Source organism: Palaemon carinicauda, chromosome 37 (genome assembly GCF_036898095.1).
Source record: "Palaemon carinicauda isolate YSFRI2023 chromosome 37, ASM3689809v2, whole genome shotgun sequence".
In the NCBI taxonomy this organism is placed as follows: domain Eukaryota; kingdom Metazoa; phylum Arthropoda; class Malacostraca; order Decapoda; family Palaemonidae; genus Palaemon; species Palaemon carinicauda.
In genome coordinates, this window is record NC_090761.1 from 51,978,669 (window position 1) to 51,998,235 (window position 19,567).

General features: G+C 38.0%; 1 protein-coding gene across 4 annotated transcripts in view; it reads right to left on the reverse strand.

Moving 5' to 3' along the window:
- Window positions 1-460: 460 nt before the first annotated feature.
- Window positions 461-19,567, reverse strand: part of Ogdh (oxoglutarate dehydrogenase Nc73EF) — a 110,036-nt gene continuing 90,929 nt past the window's right edge. For 2 of the 4 annotated variants that reach the window (XM_068361213.1, XM_068361214.1), the window contains 2 exons: window positions 17,581-17,745; window positions 461-1,329 (listed from right to left, as the gene is read on the reverse strand). In XM_068361213.1, coding sequence (XP_068217314.1) covers window positions 1,230-1,329; window positions 17,581-17,745 — 265 coding nt within the window. In that variant the 3' untranslated portion in view covers window positions 461-1,229. The remainder of the gene's footprint in view (window positions 1,330-17,580; window positions 17,746-19,567) is intronic. The other 2 variants (XM_068361216.1, XM_068361215.1) reach the window with 1 other exon arrangement.

The following is a 19,567-nucleotide window of genomic DNA, read 5'->3' on the forward strand; positions in this document are numbered from 1 at the left end:
CCAACTTTTTCATTAGTATAGTTGAAATAAATTCAGCCAGACTCGCTCATGTTACTCTTGCACTTGAAAAAAAAAGCCCCAATCATAAATATAACATTGTAACTGAAAAAAATAAATACATTAAAAATATTGGATAAAATCTCTGAGAATACAATAGACTGTATAAACAATGGTAATTATTACAAGGAAAACATTATATATACACTACTCCAAAGAATAGTAGTTTTCTTACATAAATGTACAGTATGTGTCTTTGTATACATATACATACACAATAGAGCCTCATATCCAGAATCAATCTACCAAAAAGAATTAGTCATCAGATGATAGGGAGGGGTAATATTAATGTCACACTACTGTACTGTCAAATGGACAGATGTTAAAATAATTTTGTTAAACAAGAAGTACATAAACCTTCTAAAAAGTGACAAGACACCAGGCAGCAATAAAAATATAATAGTCATTATTTTCAAAATTTTTTTAAAGAAAAACTGCTCTGGGCTGTTATATACGACGACATATCTCTTTCAACATCACAGGCGTTTGTCCAATAAATTTACAGTACACATAATAATGTTCAACTTACGCCTACGGGTCAGATACGCATGCCTAACCATAGACAACAATTCCTTAGGAATTAGACGAGAGTTAAAATGAAAATCCTCATTGTAGAATGTTGGTTTTTCTTTAAAATCAATTTGTCTATTTCTGAATTTAATGATCATTCTTATACAATACAATCTTTAATATTCAATAGTAAACTAAAGTGAGTGACAACTAATTTACGGCAATATTTTGATTAAAAAGGGTTAGACATCTGATAACTCATACAAACCCCATCCCCCTTCTCCAATCGTTCTGGATATGAAGGTCTTTTTTGGGTGTACATGTACATTTCACATACACACTACAGATAACTGAATCAGAAGTTTGGAGTCAATAATTTGACTGCTTTCAAAATATTCCTCTTAATCTTAGTATTCGATAAGCTTTTCACGTTTTGTTGAAAAGATTGATAAAATGTCAATCTATAACAAAAACCAAAGCCACTACAGGCCAGTTTCAGCATTCTTATTCATTAAACCTGTGTAAAGAGCAGTTTCGTAACCAAGATGTTGACAATTATCGTAAACTTAAAATGAAAGCATTTATGCAGTGCTCATGTTAGGCCCTGCTAAAGCTATTTTTAGATAAAAAATGCATTAGAAAAAATCTTCCAATTCAATCACTTAAAGAGCTAGCGCATCTTCCAAAAGTTGCTTGAGTTCTCGAATGTGAGTCTTTTTGCTTCCAGTAGCTGGGGATGGAGAAACAGGGCGCCCAGCATACCTGAAAAGTAAATTATAAGTTAGAATTTACACTTATGCTCAATTTAAATTCTTGATGCATGAGGAGTCAAAATAATGAATAAACTAAGTGCATAGCAAGTCAAAATAATGAATAATCTGTGCCTAACAAGATAAAATGGATAACAATTTCTTACCATTTTGATCATCCCAATTATTAAAGTACAAGTAATTAGAAATGAAGAATACAAATATCGCGAAAGTACGGGATTCGTATTTTTCCTAATGATACACAACCTTCCTAAAATTACTTCCTTCCTTTTATCTTTTTGTTCTGACAATTCCTATGAAGAAACAATTGAATTTATTTAATTTATTATTGTCAGGTTTGTTATTCCAGTTTGTTAGTCATTTTGCTACTATGAAATGCTTCTTGATGGTTACATAGAAAATTTATTGAGTAGTTTACTGTAATGTAGATTTATGGTAAATCTAATGCTGATTTAGCAGCAACATTTACTTTTTCATTACCAACAACTTCAATATAGGCAGGAATTCAACATATTTTTATTTACCCCTTTAAAATAGAAATTGTGAATGAGCTCTTTAATTTGAAATATCACTTGATTCTTATGCATGTAACCTTTCATGGGTTCCATGGCATTTCTTAAATCTGTATAAATGACCCTTATAATTCACTCTTATCTTCAATTATTTTAATACTATATTGTAATGTTAATAACTGTTATTAAAAGAAAAAACAAAATCTTGTATCTCCTCTTTATCTTTCTGATACTGAGAAAGAGTATGGTGTGGTGCTATGACTGAAGCTCCGAGTTCTCATTAGATGTTAATGACTTGTGACACAGAAAAAGCTATGCCGCTCACCTGCTCGATCCGCTAAGGCTAAGGCTAGTAGAAAACAGTCTTGAGGGTCAGATCCCTATCCAATGCTAAGTCTCATAAGCTTGTGACAGTCCACTTGAAACCTCCCAAGAACATGAGAAACTCTATTGACTTGAGTTCCTGAACTGGGGAAGTGTGTTTGAAGCTCCTCATAAGCCTTGACAATTCCCACAAAAAGGAAAGGTATAAGTCCTTAGTCAAAAAAAAAAAAAAAAAAAAAAAAAAGGTTCGAGGCTGAGCCTTTCACCACAGACTAAGGAGCTTCCCAATGAAGAAAAACTAGGGATTGGCTGATCTAAATAGAATATATGTGGCCACTTTGGAGTAATCAGGGTCATATTAAGCCTCAATGATGTTGACAGTTTTTGTAATTATTGCGTCAAGTAAATGGGTGGAAAAGCATATTATTATTATTATTATTAATTGCTAAGCTACAACCCTAGTTAGAAAAGCAGAATGCTATAAGCCTTTGGGGCTCCAACAGGGAAAATAGCCCAGTGAGGAAAGGAAACAAGGAAAAAATAAATATTTTAAGAATAATATTAAAATAAATATCTCCTAAATAAACTATAAAAAACTTTAGAAAAACAAGAGGAAGAGAAATTAGATAGAATAGTGTGCTCAAGTGTACTCTCAAGCAAGAGAACTCTTAACCCAAGATAGTGGAAGACCATGGTACAGAGGCTATGGCACTACCCAAGACTAGAGAACAATGGTTTGATTTTGAAGTGTCCTTCTCCTAGAAGAGCAGCATCCAGATTTTCCCAGGGGATGTTGGAAGGCATCCTTGAATGCTGCCGACTGAACTGGGACTTGAGATCAGAATACTGGAAGTTTCTTTTTTAGCTGAATGGCAATTAGGTTGATTCCCAAAGAGCAAGAAGCCTTTCGGCCACACGATTTAGGGACCACTTTTGACCCAACACTGTATTCGTCACAACTGAGTCTCTCTCCTAGAACATTCCTCTTCTCTGGAATGAACCTCACTGACAGGTCTACCACGTAGTGGACTGTCCAATTTTGCACCAGCTTTGATAACTTGCAGGAATCTGTGAAAGTGCCCCCTTGTTAACTAACGTGAGTCACAACGGTAGTGTTGTCGCTCATCACTATACAGATTTCCCTATCAAACTCTGCTACTTACATTCCAAGCAAATGGATATGCAGGTGCTTTTCTTCCGTGGACCGTGTTCTCAAGATGGACTGGTTTCTCAGGTGCAGGCCCCATCCCTCCTTGGATACGTCTGTAAACGGCAGTATTCTGGAGGTGAGAAGTTCCCCTGACGAGTTTCTCATCATTCAGTTGCCAGGCTAGATTATCCAGTATTTTTGCTCCACTGTCCAGTATTCTTGCTCCAATGGAACCAAAATGTATGGGGGCTCACTAGTTATTGACTAGTGATGCTTCAAGCCCAGGAAAAAGTGCTGGGCTACCCTTAAATCTGCACTCTTTGGTGTAGATCTAATAGTTCCTCTTTTACATAAACCAGGTGGATCTGTCACTCACTGTGCAAAGGAAAAGGCAACCCTTTTGGCTGATGTGTTTGACAGTAAGCAGAGTAGAGAGAAACTGATTTTCATCATTTCTGTTTTCCCGAGGCTAAACTAACTAGTTTAGCTTTTCAATTTCTAGAAATTAAAACTCTCTTGATGGACCTTGATGCTTATGGAGGTCTAGACTCAAATGGTATTTCTTTTATAAAGACTGCAGATTTCTTAGCTCCAAAGTTATTTTATTTTGCGCAAGTTAGCAAGGAGGAGGAGCTTTCAGCACTTGTTGGAGAATTGGTAATGTTACTGCATTATGTAACTGTGTTTGTGGTAGCTCAAGTTCAACTGATTACTGCCCTATTTCCATAATTCCCATATTATCTAAAAACTTTAGTCTTTTGGCAAAACGTCTAAGTAGGGTTGCTGAAGGTAATCATCTATTCCCAGTTTTCAATTTGGCTTTTGTAAAGGCCTTTTTGGAGCATGTGATGAGCTTACAATCTCCAATGTTGTACATTGATTGTGGTCGGGAAGTTTGTATGATTGGCCTTGTATATGGTTATATATAATGAAATATTTATAAGACCTACATTAGAGTGATGATCTTGTAATCTTTATTATTATTATTATTAATTAGTAGTAGTCTTCTTAGTGGTTACCGATCCTCCTTGGTCCATGTTAATCATGAGGCCCTTGTTTTCAAACTCAAACAGTTGGGAATGGTTGGGCATAATTATTGGATTTAAATTTATAGATTGCAAAGAGTAGTTGTTGATGGACACCATAGGGAGTACAGGAATTTGGTACCTGGTGTTCCTCAGGGTAGTGTTCTTGGCCCATTACTTTTCATACTGTATACACATGGCATGTGGTTTGACATACAAAACAAATTTGTTGCATATACAAATGATGCTACTATCTTTGCATCAATTCCATCTCTTTAGTGTAGATCTGGAGTTACTGAATCCCTTAATAGAGATTTAGCTAAAATTAGTGCATGGAGCAAATTATGGGGTATGAAGTTGAATCCTAACAAAACTCAAAGTATGATTGTAAGTAGGTCAAGAACAGTTGCTCCTCAACATCTGGATCTCAGCATTGATGTTTTTTTTAACGTTATGACACTTAAAATTTAAGGTGTGATTCTCGACAGCAAAATTGCTTTTGTTGATAAACACATTAGCTCCGTGTCTTCTTAAAATTGGCTTATTGAGAAAGTCTTTTAAGATTTTAGGTGATCAATCTATTCTGAAAGGGTTTTAATTCTTTCCTTCTACCTTGTTTCAAGTAGTATTCTCCTGTTTGGTCTTCAGCTACTGACACTCGTCCTAATTTGTTGGACAGGAACTTAATAAATTTCTTATTTCTGATCTAGATAATAATCTCTGGCACCATCATTCAATTAGTTTGTTATGCATGTTGCATAAGATGTTTCATTATTCTGATCATCCATTATACAGTATTTAAAATCTTCCCGGATAGTACCATCCTGTTTTTGGTACTAGTTATGCAGTTAATGCTGATAGTTAGGCATTCTCCAACAGGAGGCTCAATACTACACAGTATTCTTGAAGCTTTCTTCCAACCATGACAAAGTTGTGGAATGATCTTCACTAATAAGGTGGGTGAATCGGTAGAACTTCAAAAACTTGCAGCAAATCTTTTTATGTTGAACAGGCTGACATGTCTCTTTTTATAGTTTATGTTTAAAAGATGTTTTAATGTTTTTACAGTTCTTATATATTTTAATTGTTCAATACTTCTCATATAAAGTAGTTTATTTCCTTGTTTCCTTTCCTCACTGTGCTGTTTTTCTCTGTTGGAGCCCTTGGGCTTATAGCATCTTGCTTTCCCAATTAGGGTTTTAGCTTAGCTAGTAATAATAATACTAATAAACAAACTTGTTATATCACTGTGAAGACCCCCGAGAGGAACGAGCTTCTATACTGACAATTGTAGTCCCAAAAGATTTTGCCATTATCACACCCCAGTAGTTCTTATTTATGCAGGAATGGTTACGATGCCTTCATAAATCTACTGCTACAATTGTCGAATGGAAAGACCCTTTCTGCTGTCGTGTCTATCTGCCTAGCTAAGTAGTCCATCTTTTTGGAGATATGCATGCGATTGGACATTTCCTGATTGACCATGACCCAGAGAAGTGGCAAAAGGAAAGAAGGCAGTTTTAACTCTGAAGCAACTGTCTCCTGGAGCCAAACACCGACAATTGAGTTAAGCCACATATGAATCCCATTTGAGTGTGGAAAAGTAAATAGCAGCGTGAATAATTGGGGAATGGTAGACAGTCAGATGCATAGGGGCTTGAACTGCTAAAGTACTCTCCTGATGACTAAGCGCATATACTTTCTTAAGACCAAAGGAGTGGTATCCAAAGGTATGTATCATTCAGGTCCAAAGGAATCTTTCCTTATGATGGACCATACAGTGCTTACAGTCTCCTTCTTAAATGGTATCTCTAGAACAAACTTAGTCTATGGTGAGAAATCAATAACCAGTCTCCACCTCCCAGTTGAACTCATCAGCAATTGTTGACTGTAGGAGCCCAGAGAACCATCTCGGACAACTTTGCATTATTCTTTCAATGCTTTCACCATTGCGGCCAAAGCCAGTTTATTGCGATTTTGGATGGCAGGTCGGGAACATGATCAATGTGCAATTGTGGGGAGGCCGAGAGTTGGTGAAAGTTAGGTGGTATCCGTTTTGGATGACCGCCAGCTTCCAGCTCTCTGCTACATGTCACTGGCAGCATTCTCTCCCTTACAGCACCTGTTGGATGGGAATGCCAACATCGGCATTCTCTTCTTCCCTTCCTGGACTGGCCAGGATGGAGGTGAAAGGGTGAAAGTTGTTCCTGCCTTTCTAGGGAGGAAAATAAAGAAGGGGCAAATCTTGGTCTTTAGATTGCAGATGTCTTCTGTTTAGCATCGACTTTGAGGTGCTTGGTGTTGTTGCTTTTGAATGGGCTGGCTCATTGAAGGTAACTGCTTCATGGATAAGGGGAAGTTCAGAATCACCTTCCTTCCTTTCTCTGGAGGCAATGGCATCCACCCTCTTCAGAACCCAGTTGACCAATGGGTTTGCTGATTGGTGTGTCAAGAAAGTTGCAGCCTTGGTGCCCGATCAAGTTGGTATACTTCTTCCTCTTCCGGATTTGCCAAATCCTGGGTCGTGGTTAAATAAGAAACTGCACTTGACCAGTAATCAATCCAGGAGGTTTCTTTGAGAATGAGCATGGAAGTGGCTTCCTTGGTACCTGGCTCAAATGTCAAAGACAAAGTGCCCTTATGACTTCCCTCCTGTAAGCTGGTTTACAGCTAGATCAATAACTAGAAAAGAGGGAACAACATGCATGGGCACATAAACGCCGTCAAGTTCAGTAGGCAGGACCTTGCTCGATTGACTAAGGTGTAGGGATTATGTGGATCTGGGAAAGACCTATCTAAAGCCCCTGAGCAAGGTTTGACCATGGCAACTCAAAGGCGGACTTTGACACTTGAGGGGTGTTGAAGTGCTGATCCATTGATGTCATCCCTTCCCTTGACAGGAGCCACAGTAGCCTCATTGAGAGCAAGTACCTTGATGAATGTAGACCGTCTTAGAATTCTCAGCTTTCTCAGGTTGGAATTTTGAGCCGTTGGGTCGATGATGTTCCGGGAATCTTTTTGATGGTAAGTGTACTTCAGTAGAATCCTACTTCTTGTGTATTCACATTACTGGACCGAGTAGGAGCTCTCAGAGGGTGATACATTATGTAACTTAGCCACTTGAAAGCCATTGGAAGAGCATGGGGCTATAGTAGCACCTAACTTGAGTGCCTGAGGTTACCAGACTTGCCAACAATGGCACAAATGTGACATGGCATCGTGCTCGCACGAGCAATTCGGAGTGGTCCTGGGTAGTCACCGGTCTAAATTTCCTATCATGTGGAAGCGTTGGAATGTTATGATGCACGAGAAGATCTCTGAACATAAGTGCTGGGAGAAGTAGGTGACTGGTGCTCTGTGACCGGAAAGTCACTGAAGATCAAACGATAGGAGTCAGATCACGTGGAGATCAATCTCAAGGTGGCCGGTCACATGCAGATTGGTGTCAAAGGGTTAAGTTAAAGACAAGATCTTGTATTATCTTTAAGCTTAGCATCGAGGGAAGATCACAGGCTCTTTGGGGTTGTTGACTTTTGGGGAAGATCCTGAAGTGTTCTTCAAACATGAAAGAGAAAGGGGAAGTTCAAGGGTGGAAACCTAATTGAAACCCCAATCCTGACTGATGGTAAGCTTGCTCGGTATGATTGCAGGCAAGTAAAATCCTGTACCGCGTACTGATACATCTTCAGGGAAGGGTACGTTCTACTCTTGGGTCTTGGTCAGTACCGTACCTTCCTTGCATACGTGAGGAGAGATTGATTGGAGTAACAAATTCCGGCTGATCGGTCCTTTTGGATCTTGAAGACGTAATTACTTCTTCATAAGGGTCAGAAATCGCAGCGTTGACAGGTTTGGTCGAGCTTATTTAATTGGTACAAGACAGAGAGTAGCATGTTCCAAAACTTCTTCCCAGAGTGTGGGATAGTTTTAGGTATGAAACCGAGTACAAATAACACAAGAAGTGCGTGCAGATATTTCTTTCTGGTGGATTATGTTTGGCTCACACTGCTATTTCTCTCACAAGAGTGGGATAGTTTTAGGTATGAGACCAAGCACAGGTAGCACAAGAAGTGTTTGCAGATATTTGTTTTTGGTGAGATAATGTTCAGCTCGCACTACTTTCTCTCTCCCATGAGAGACAGAACGGTCAATCATGCAGTAACCTTAATCCCGACCAATAATGTGCGTACCGAGACACCTGTACGGTATGAGTTGTTCTTGTATCGCACCATCGGTCTTAGTTACACTTTAGCAATGCCCTATCAGTTAGTCAGAATTCCTTGGAGACTTCTTCGATGATGTCTTTAACTTGTTCTTCTAAAAGTCGCAGTGTGATGAATCAAACGAAGATGTGGAACTTGAAGTTGGCTTTTACAGGATCATGCAAGCCAACAAGGAAGAGGCCACAAGAGTGTTTAGAGCACCAAAGAAAATACTACCAGGAAATACAACCTTAGCTCCTTTCCTGGGTTTGTAGGACACTTTAAGGGAAGAAGGGTTGGGGCCCTCCTCTTAAACACAAGATGACAGCAAAACCTCCTTCCTCCAACAGAAATTTAGCTATAGCTAAGGAATGCCAATTTCCTTAGTTCACATTACCCTCATAAGGCCACACACTAACAAGGGAATGACAGCAACTGCATGCTGCCCAGCAAGAATGTGTGTTTTGGTTAATGCTAGGTTTGCAAAGACAACTGTCAACATCTACAACTGAATATTCCTAGTCTTCCTTTAATATCCCTCGAATACAACATATGGCCAGCACATTTATTCCATCTGAAGAAAATGCCAGACAAGGCAGCAAACCATACGTCTGTGGCCAAAATAAAACAGTGCTATACTCTGTAGGAGTGGTGAGCTTATCGTTCACCTGGTGAAATTCCACTCCTTTTACTGCATAGGAAAATGGTTTGTATTTATATATGAACAAACTTTCATTTCTCTTTCCAAAAGAAACTTCATTTCTTTTTATCCTCCTAATTTTAGGAGAAACTTTATGCTACCAACTTTCTATAACTAGCTATTGCAAATTTAATAAAACTGGTACTGCTAATATCAGGAATAAACAGCAAAACTTATTGTTGAACAATAATCCATTTTCAGTAACTTTCCTAAGTATTGGGACTAAATCATTTATCTAGTTAGAAAAAAAATATTAAATACACATTACTTTATAAATGCCTTGGTCAGTCCCAAATGCACAGAAACCTATGCTGATACATTACATAAACAAGATTTAATAAACAACCTCTTTCTTGGGGCTGAAACGACATGTTTTTAATTTATTCCTGAATTTTGTACAGTACCTGTAGTTAGAATAATGTACAGTACTTACTGAAGAACCACCATTGTAGATTATTTTCACAACTGCATCAAAAAGTATTCACCTACATGTGCTAAATTAGTGTATTTAAAATTACAAAACCTCACCAAACCATTCACATGCAGACAACAGATTTAATGGAAATTACAACAAATAAGAGATAATTGAAATTTGTCTGGAGAAAACCTTAGCCAAAAAATGTAGTTTCAATATGAAAAAAATCAAAGAAAGCTATTAAACTTGAATAATGTCAAACTAGCAAAAAATGAATTCCCATTACCTAAATGCTATTGCTTCAACTGATTTTATCTTGTGATTCAACACTTGGTTATTAATAGACCAGCAATAAGGGCAACTGTAGTTAGGTTTGTTTCCGTGAATATTTACGACGGATTTTCCTCTCCTGAGGTTGTGATTAAAAAGAATCTTCTCACATGTTCTGTGCTCTTTCTGCATGAACTACCTTCAGCATAGCCAAGCTTCAACTATGACAAAACACCATAACAAGGATAAAGGTTTATCTATACCAACCTTTACAAATATTTTAAGTCTTACATTTTCTACAGGTATACAGGGTATAATACATTTGAAAATATTGTCCCCCAAATTAAACCCAAATGTAAACATTTCTCTTACAGTAATTATTTTCTTGTAAACCAGAGGGTTGAAAGGTAATGTACTGGAAAACATGCTTATAAAAATTTTGTATGGATTACAAATTATTTTAAATATAAAAATTAAAATGCCTAGCTATTAAATATATTAAAAACTATAAAAAAAGGCAATCTAATCAAGTACAGCTCTAGTTACTGGTTTACTCTTGGGGACCCTAAATATGACAGTTTAAAGGCCACTCATGAATGGCAGAGGCCAGGGATACTGAGTTCACTGCCCAAGCTCCCTCTCCACCCAAGCTAAGACCAAGGAGGGCCAGACAATGGCTGCTGGTGAATCAAAGACCTATAGGCTCCCCCCATACCCCCCATCCTTAGCTAACAACGATGCTGAGGTTGCAGTGACCAAACTAAAGAGTTTGAACGGAACTCGAGCCCCAGTCTGGCGTTGACCAGTCAGGGACTTTACCGCATAGGCCACCACAGCCCTTAAACTGTTAAACTGCCTAATAATTACTTCCACTTGCGGCTGAACACGGATTTTTAGACTGCCAGTTTAAATGAAATAACATGTGAAAGCTACGGTAAATAATAGCAAGCCCTGAGAGCAAATAATACAGAAGTTTATTAATAGTAAAAGGAATAAAGGTTCAATTATATGGAAGATTCTCATCTGCAAACAATGGTTTTAAAGGATTGTTCCCAATTGTAGCTAAAGACATTACACACTTTGAAGTTCTTTAACCCCTTCACTACGAGACAGCGGATTTACTGCTCAAGCTATATACGAGATTTGTCATCATTGGATAGACATGCTCACTTAGTATAAAATAACCTACATTTCCATGTTTATTTGTTTTACTGATGATTACAGAATAAATTTTTGAAAAGCCTGCTTTATTTACTATTGTATTTCACTCTAAACAACCAAAATATTTGACCTACTCATTGCGAAGTGATTATACTGTAAAAAAAAAATTTTTCTTTTCTTTTTTTCTAAATTATAGAATACTTCTTGTGTCAAAAGAAATAAATGGATATTTTCATTACATTTCTGTACAATGTAAAGTTTATTGCAGTATTGCTAACGAGTAGTTTTATAACTTTCATTATTATTATTACTTGCTAAGCTACAACCCTAGTTGGAAAAGCAGGATGCTAGAAGCCCAGGGGCCCCAACAGGGAAAATAGTCCAGTGAGGAAAGGAAAAAGAAAATATTTAAAGAACAGTAACAACACCCAACATAAATATTTCCTTTATAAACTATAAAAACTTTAACAAAACAAGAGGAAAAGAAACTAGATAGAACAGTGTGCCCGAGTGTACTCTCAAGCAAGAGAACTCCAACCCAAGACAGTGGAACACCATGGTACGGAGGTTATGGCACTATCCAAGACTAGAGAACAATGGTTTGATTTTGGAGTGTCCTTCTAGAAGAGCTGCTTACCATAGCTAAAAGAGTCTCTTCTACCCTTATCAAGAGGAAAGTAGCCACTAACAATTACAGTGCAGTAAGCCCTTGGGTGAAAGAAAAAGTGTCTGGTAATCTCAGTGTTGTCATATGTATAAGGACAGAGGAGAATCTGTAAAGAATAGGTCAGACTATTCGGTATATGTGTAGGCAAAGAGAAAACGAACTGTAACCAGAGAGAAGGATCCAATGTAGTATTGTATGGCGGTAGTATCTCAATGGGTGTCTGGTGCCTTGGCCAACCTACTACCTAATGAAGGCTATTTGTTGTGGAATTATAAAAGAATAAGTCACTTCAATGAACAAAGTTTTTTTTAAACAAAATCACATTGCTTTACCATTATTTAGGGATAATTACATAAAATAAAAATTTCAAAATTATTCTATAATCACCAACGAATGGAAAAAAATTTAGTTTGTTAAGAGTGAAAGACAATGAAGAATATAGCAAACTTTTGAAAAAAAAAAAAAAAATTCTGTAATCAGCAGTAAAACAAATAAACATGACAAATTCGGAGATAATTTGTATTTTTCCTAACTATACAAACCTTAGGTATTTAATATGGGTTATTACTTTCGCGTAGTCGAAATGACGAGCCATTAGAATTTTCCTTTGTCTGGAATGAAGCGAGCCGATAGAGGCATCGAGTGGACTTCGGTCTATCTCAGTATCTCTACTTTGAGATGGGATAGCTGCTTTGAAAAGGCACCTCCTTGCTTGTTGATGTAAGCCGCTACTGTGGTGTTGTCGCTCATCACACCACAGAGTGATCCGCTAGGTCTTTGTTGGCACTGTTGAAGGACCATGAAGAACAGCCGTCATCTCTAGCAGATTTATGTGGAGGCACTTTTCCGATTCTGACCACAGGCCAGAGGTCCTGTGGTACAGAACGATCCACACTGGAAGTACTGCTTGATACTCCGAGGAGTGGTCTCTATGAGAGACCTCTCCCGCGAACGGAAGAGGTGCCCTTCGTAGAAGAGACTTGGAGACACTGTAGGCTGAACCACTGGTGAGCGCCTGTGCGCTATCTCAGGAACTCCAACGATGTGCGCAGGGAACGTTGGCGAGCAGTTCCTGGAACAGGGTGTCTCTGAATAGCATTCTCAGGAACAGCAGGCGAGCGCACAGGAGAACGTTGGCGTGCAGGGGATACCTGGCGCTTAAGGGACTTACTCACAATGTGAGAAAAGCCCCTTTGCCCCGAAGGGATCGGTGTCCGTTGGAAACGGGGGATAACGGGGGGGCATGGGCGCCCACAGGGCGTCAGCAGCCAGGAACGGAGTCGGCAGGTCAGCAGGTCTAGGAGAACGAGACCCTGAAGGATCAGAGGACTAAGGGCACGAGAGACCAAAGGCCTAAGGTAGCCTGAGTTGCGAGACCCCGAAGAGTCAGCGCAAACGAGAAACCGAAGTTTCCCTGTCACTAAACACCGAAGTGTAAGAGTGACTGAAGTTATGAGAGCCCAAGGGTTCTGCGTAACTAATGTTACGAGACCCCGAAGGGTCAGCGTAACGGGAAACCGAAGTTTCCTTGTCACTAAACACCGAAGTGTTAGTGACTAAAGTTACAAGAACCCAAGGGTTCTGCGTAACTAATGTTACGCGACCCTCAGCGTAACGAGAAACCGAAGTCTCCCTGTCACTAAACACCGAAGTGTTAGTGACTGAACAGCAAGCTGGTCTAATCAGGAACAATCCTCCGAAGAGGAGTCTCTATGAGTGGCCCCTCTCGCGAACGAGAGAGGTGAACACTTCGTAGAAGAGATTTGAAGACACTGGTGATGTAGCCCCAAGAGCCGTAGGGTCAGCAAGCTGACCTATAAGGAGCAATCCTCCGAAGGGGAGCCCTTATGAGTGGCCTCCCTCGCGAACGAGAGAGGTAAAGACTGAACCTGCAGCTGCTCAGCCCCTTGAGCATAGCTACAGAAAAGACCGCCCAGCCCCAAGAGCATAGTCACAGGAAGTTCCATGGACCAGCCTTGCAACCGCTCAGCCCCTTGAGCATGGTTACAAGAGCGGTAGCTCAGCACCAAGAGCAACCGCCTAAGGATTAGGAAAATTAAGGTATGAGAAGTTCCCCCCAGCAGGGGGAAGATCTCACACCTGGGAAGGGAACCTCCCTCGAAAGGGAAGTTACCTACCCCTGGAGGCGAACCTCCTTATCGTTCTAAGATGAACTGAAGAGCTGACAGTTGTCACAGGAGAACTTCTAAGAGAATGGATAACGCCCATGACGATGTCCTAGAGAGACGGCAGCGACAGCAGACTCCCCAGGCATAAACAGGACAGCTCTGCTTCGTTGGCACACTTCAGTCAAACAAAGAAAAACTGCATAGTTAACTGGGAAAATAAAGTTAAATAATTATTTAACAGAAATTCCCCCGGGAGGAACTCCACAGAGTAACCCCGAGGGAATAGCAAAACATAATTATTAAAAATTAAGTATGCGCCCTCCTCCCCCACTGACATTCACGGGAGAAGGGGGAGGGCGGAGAACTTTAACAAAAAACAGAATTATAACAATTATAATTATGTAACTGATTTTTGAATGTTCACAAATAGTAAGAACCACTGAACCCCGAAGGGAAGTGTTCCCCAGAAGCTGAAAAGTTAAAAATACAATTAGATTTCATAAAAATAATTGAGGCAAATAAAAACGGAAAAGCAACTCAGCCCGCAACGGGAAAGAAGTTTCCTTAGTAGTACGTAGTAGTAGTAAAGGGTGAACTACCTCGAGTAGAGAGAGAGAACATAGTCAAACTAAACTCCCACATTCCCTTCGCAGAGAATCCAAGTTCCCCGTAGGAAAGGAGGAACAGCGAAGATAAAAGATGAATGAAGAAAGTCCAGCGATGACGATTCCCCACGGCGGACGAATTAACGGAAAGCCGAAGGAAACGACCGAAGGACCAAGGGGGAGAGGCCGCGCCCCATGACGAGAAACCGCGGTGGCCTAGCACTACCGGTGTCGTTGTCGTACACTACCACACAGCACAAACACTGAAAAGAAAACTTACTACATTTCTATACACAAAAATATATACATAAACATAAAGAATGTTTATATATATACTACAAATACAGTACAAGAAAAAGTAAGTAAAAAGACAAAAAGCATTAATGGCTATCAAAAAGCGAGGATGAGAGCGGACACGTCCGCTCACCGCCCAAGCCAAAAGTAAAGTGAGCTCATCACACAGGTGTGAGGGGGGGTGGTGGTAAGCAAGCTACCCCTCCCTACCCCCCGCTAACTAGCGATGGGGATAGTAAACCCTCATTAAAATTCTAATGGCTCGTCATTTCGGCTACGCGAAAGTAATAACCCATATTAAATAGCGTGGTTTGCATTTCAGTTACGGAACAAATGAAAGTTTAGCTTATTTTAAGATAAATGCTCATTTGAGTATATCCAATGACAAATCTCATACATAGCTCCAGTAGAAAATGTACAGCCTTGTAGCAAAAGGGTTAAGAGGAAAATGGGAAAAATGCAAGGTGGGTAAGGTAAGAGTTGAGAAGTTAAGGGGATAATGAGAAGTATTGAGCAAAATGCATAGTTAGGGATGGTTGGACACCAACAAATACTCATATGGTCTGCACCCCACCAGAGATATCATCTGTTGTAATGTGCGTGATAACGCTGTGGGTATCCTTTATCAAAGTCCGAGATTATACATTCAAACAGGGCCTAATTGAGGCTCAAACCACTTCCCTTCTAAAGAGGCTCTTATAAATGTAATATTATATATACATTAAATACACAGCCTAACCTCAACTTGCATTTTGTAAATGTGTGTAGTCTCTAGGTGGTGCTGATCAAGCACTAGATGCACACAAGGTTTTTATAGGCGAGCTTTCTGGTCTTCCCTTTACTGTCTTTGACGAGCAATCAAATCTCAGAGTGCCCTAGAGTGCTCTTGGATTCTCAGCTTAATACACCAGCATGGGCTTCAGCATGTAGCCACTAACTGCATTTTCCCCAAAAAGCAACCATTCCTTATTGTCATATTTATAACCCGGTGCTTTCTTCTCTTTAAGGATGTAGGTAACATTTAGCATACACTTCCAAAATAAATATGACATCCAAATTAAAATTCTATGTAGCAAGGTAACCTCCTCCCATGATTATCCCAGCCTACATATCAAGATACCCCCTTTCTGCTATCTCATCATCACTAGCAGCTTCATCTTTAACTATTAAAATTTGCACACTTCTTGAAACACGGGCACCAACCCCTCCTAGTCACAAACTCTTCACCTTCACTCCCCTCCACTTTCTTTTTTCAATGGGACAATCAATCTTTTCACTTATGCTTAATTGCACACTAGAATACACCACTGACTCTTCTTCAAACATAAGAACTGAAACACTATTTCAATAAAGGGACCACTACAGTACACTAAGTTGTAATCACTGTTGATTTCATTGGAGCAGAACCTACATGTGATCAGGGATACAATCTTTACCCACGATAATCATTGCAACAGACTAACGGCCAATGTTTGTCAGCATTTCTATCTATTCCCAATCTCTAACTGAACTTATATGGTGATGGTTTTTATTTTCTTTGGTGCACTGCCTTACGCTTAGTAACCGTGATAAAAAGCAAATAGTTACAGGGAAAAGTAATCAGAAATGCATTTAGGATATGCCAAACCTGAACGAGTATAAACAAGCATAGACACAGCAACAAACCAGAATGGCAAAGCAATGGCAATAGAGTGACAGTCATACAAGGTTTTTTTTTGCTAAAGCACCTTGTTTACCCTGAGATATTGGTCTCCCAAACTTGCGCAATCTAGTACAGCAGTTTGTAACAATGAAAAGTATTGAAGGTCAAAACACTTTCCTAACAGCTCATGGGAGATGCATCATTTCTATGAAATCTAGTAAGATAAGACCGTCATAAGCTGAGGATCTATTGTATATTAAAGCAATATAAAATCCTGGTTGATTTAATAATTAATATAAATTACTGTACATCAAAAATTAAATCCTAACAATTTCACCCATAACAATTCAGTTTAAGTTCAAAATGCAAAAGGTAATTCCTGATACAAATTTAAAATTTACTTTAGAGCTGGAAAATGGTATAATCTTCCAATGATCTAATAGAAACCTTGCATTCAAATTACAGAGCTGTAACCTCATTGGAGAAAACCCTTAACTATGCACTGATGATGCCTCTAATGTAAAGTCAAAACTTACATTAGATCAGTAGATGCCTCAAATCTAATTTCCTTTCGGATACAGTATCAAAACTGGGAAACAAAATAACCATAAGTATGTTATGATTATTTAACCATCTTTCAAAGCATTAGCATTTGTATATTAAAGTCAATCAAAAAGAAAATGTGTTCAATACTCGAGATAAATCAGGAAATTTTGCAAATAATTAAAATTGACTTCAAAGCCTAGAAATTATTTTAACTAATATTTTACGGTATTGTGGTAATACTGGGAAAGGGATTGAGGTCAAGGAAGAATACTGTATGGTAGAATGAAGTACACCATCACATAAAAGTGTAAGATACCCATTAAATTAAAAGAGTCGATAACTACATGCAACTGACTTGAAATTTCTATCCAGAATAGTTGAAGCTTTAGCGACGAAAAATTGGTCACTTGGCAGGTTTCAATTTTAGTGCCATATAGCTTCAGTCTTGGTACGTGCATATGGATTTGGTGAGTCACATCTAAGATAGATTTTAAAATACTACTACAGGCAAGCATTACCCTGTCATTCAACGTTTAGATTTATAAGCTACTGTAATTACACCAGGATAGGTATTGTGCTTCCAAAGTGAGTCTGTGCTCACCTCACTACCCTTTTTGGGGAAGATATTGTAGAGGTCTGACTATCAGTTGAATCTGCAGCAACATCAGTAGGGCTTGACGTTGGAAAGAGCCAAGGGAACCAATATTCGTACCAAGACTGAGACCCATGCTCCACTGAGCCTTGTGTGTGCCTCTGAATCTCATTACTGGAGGACAGTGTTTGTAATTAGTTCAAAGGGAATAGCTACTGGGAAATGAGACCAAATCACAAGTATTCTATAGTTGACTATAGCAAAGTAAAATTGTGGTTTTCTGAAATTACAGTTTACAAAAAATTTTAACTGGCACTTCAGAATTTAAAGAAAATAAGATGTGGTCTCATCACACAAAAAAGTGTATTAGTAAATCTTACTTACAAAGGTAACATACCACATAACTTGGAGTTATAATAAATGTTTGATGCAAAGGTAGCATACACAATGCTTTTACAACTAAGGGAAAGTTAATGATACTCAAACTCTCAGTACTAAATATGCAAGCTACTTCAAATGTTATGCTCATACAATTTTATATCTATTTGCTGTGCAAAGTAATACAACACTACTGTTATGAATCAATGACATCTAGTAAATTTTCTATAAAAAAGAATCACCGTCTAGCAAAATATAAAAAAATCAAAATCAATTAACCCATAACTTGTTTACTGACAAATTGCTGCATTGATACTTTAAGACTTCTACCATCTATATATATATCTATCTATGTATGTATATATATATATATATATATATATATATATATATATATATATATATATATATATATATATATATATATATATATATATATATATATACACATATCAAAATGACTGTTCCTCTTCTCATGTTAAATGAGTACAGTATATGATTAAAGCAGAACTTACAATAAATTCCTTGAAATAAGCCAAGGTCATTTCTGCTAATATTTTTAGCGATAATGATAACAATAGGGTGATTAACAAGGATATGTATTCACTTAATCAAAGTAGCATATAGTATAAGTACATTAATTCTGCTAACACTCAATATACTAAGGTAAGCCATCTGAGAATAGGATCAATCCATTTCTACTGATATGAAGATTCTGATGTTTCTCAATTGGTCAAATTCATTCATTTAACTTGCATTTTTATAAAAAGTTTAGTAAATGCAGTCAAATAAATTAGAATGGCTTAAGCTAAATATTGATTTCATTCATCTTGTAAACGCAGTACTTAGATAAGTCAAAACGTCTGCCCGTTGTGCAAGACAAAAAACCAGACGGCATGCATCTACTTAAAAGAAACATGCCAATGTCATAAGAGGCTACTTTGAAGCAGGGTTAAAATATAAATTTAAAATCGAGGTTGCTTTTTTTTTTTTTTTTTTTTTTTTTTTTTTTTTTTTTTTTTTTTTTTTTTTTACTAAAAACATAGTCCATTTCCAACAATGTTTAAAGTATGCATGAGAAAGGAAACAAAAAATTTGGTCTTTTGAAATTGAGGCCAGAATAAAAATTGGCAGTCAAATCTAATTTTTCTTACAGGAGTCAAGAATGCTGTATGTATGTCACATAACCTGAGATCCTTAGTTAGTTCCAGTTACTGAACTGTATCTCTGAGAGAAGAATTTTTTTTTTAGCTAAAAAATTGCTTTGAGTATAAAACTAAAATTAGTACTAAAAAAAAACTTGATTGGTAGGAAATTTATTTCCCTTCATTAAATATCTCCTGTTGAAAATTACTAATGACACAGTCATGGCAAGTAAATATTTCCACAGTAGGAAATTACTTAAAAACATTCAGGGTAATCATTAACAATTTGTTGAATATGTTGTTCTTTCATGTATGCTTAATAAACTGGAAGTCACCAAGAATCCTGTGCAACAAAAATTCAATGCAAAGCTAAATGGAAAATTCCATAAAAGAATAAATAAGATCAGCAACAGTTTATGGAGCTGAGTTGTGGAAGATGAAAAAAAAAAAATTAAGGAGACGAGGTTGAGATG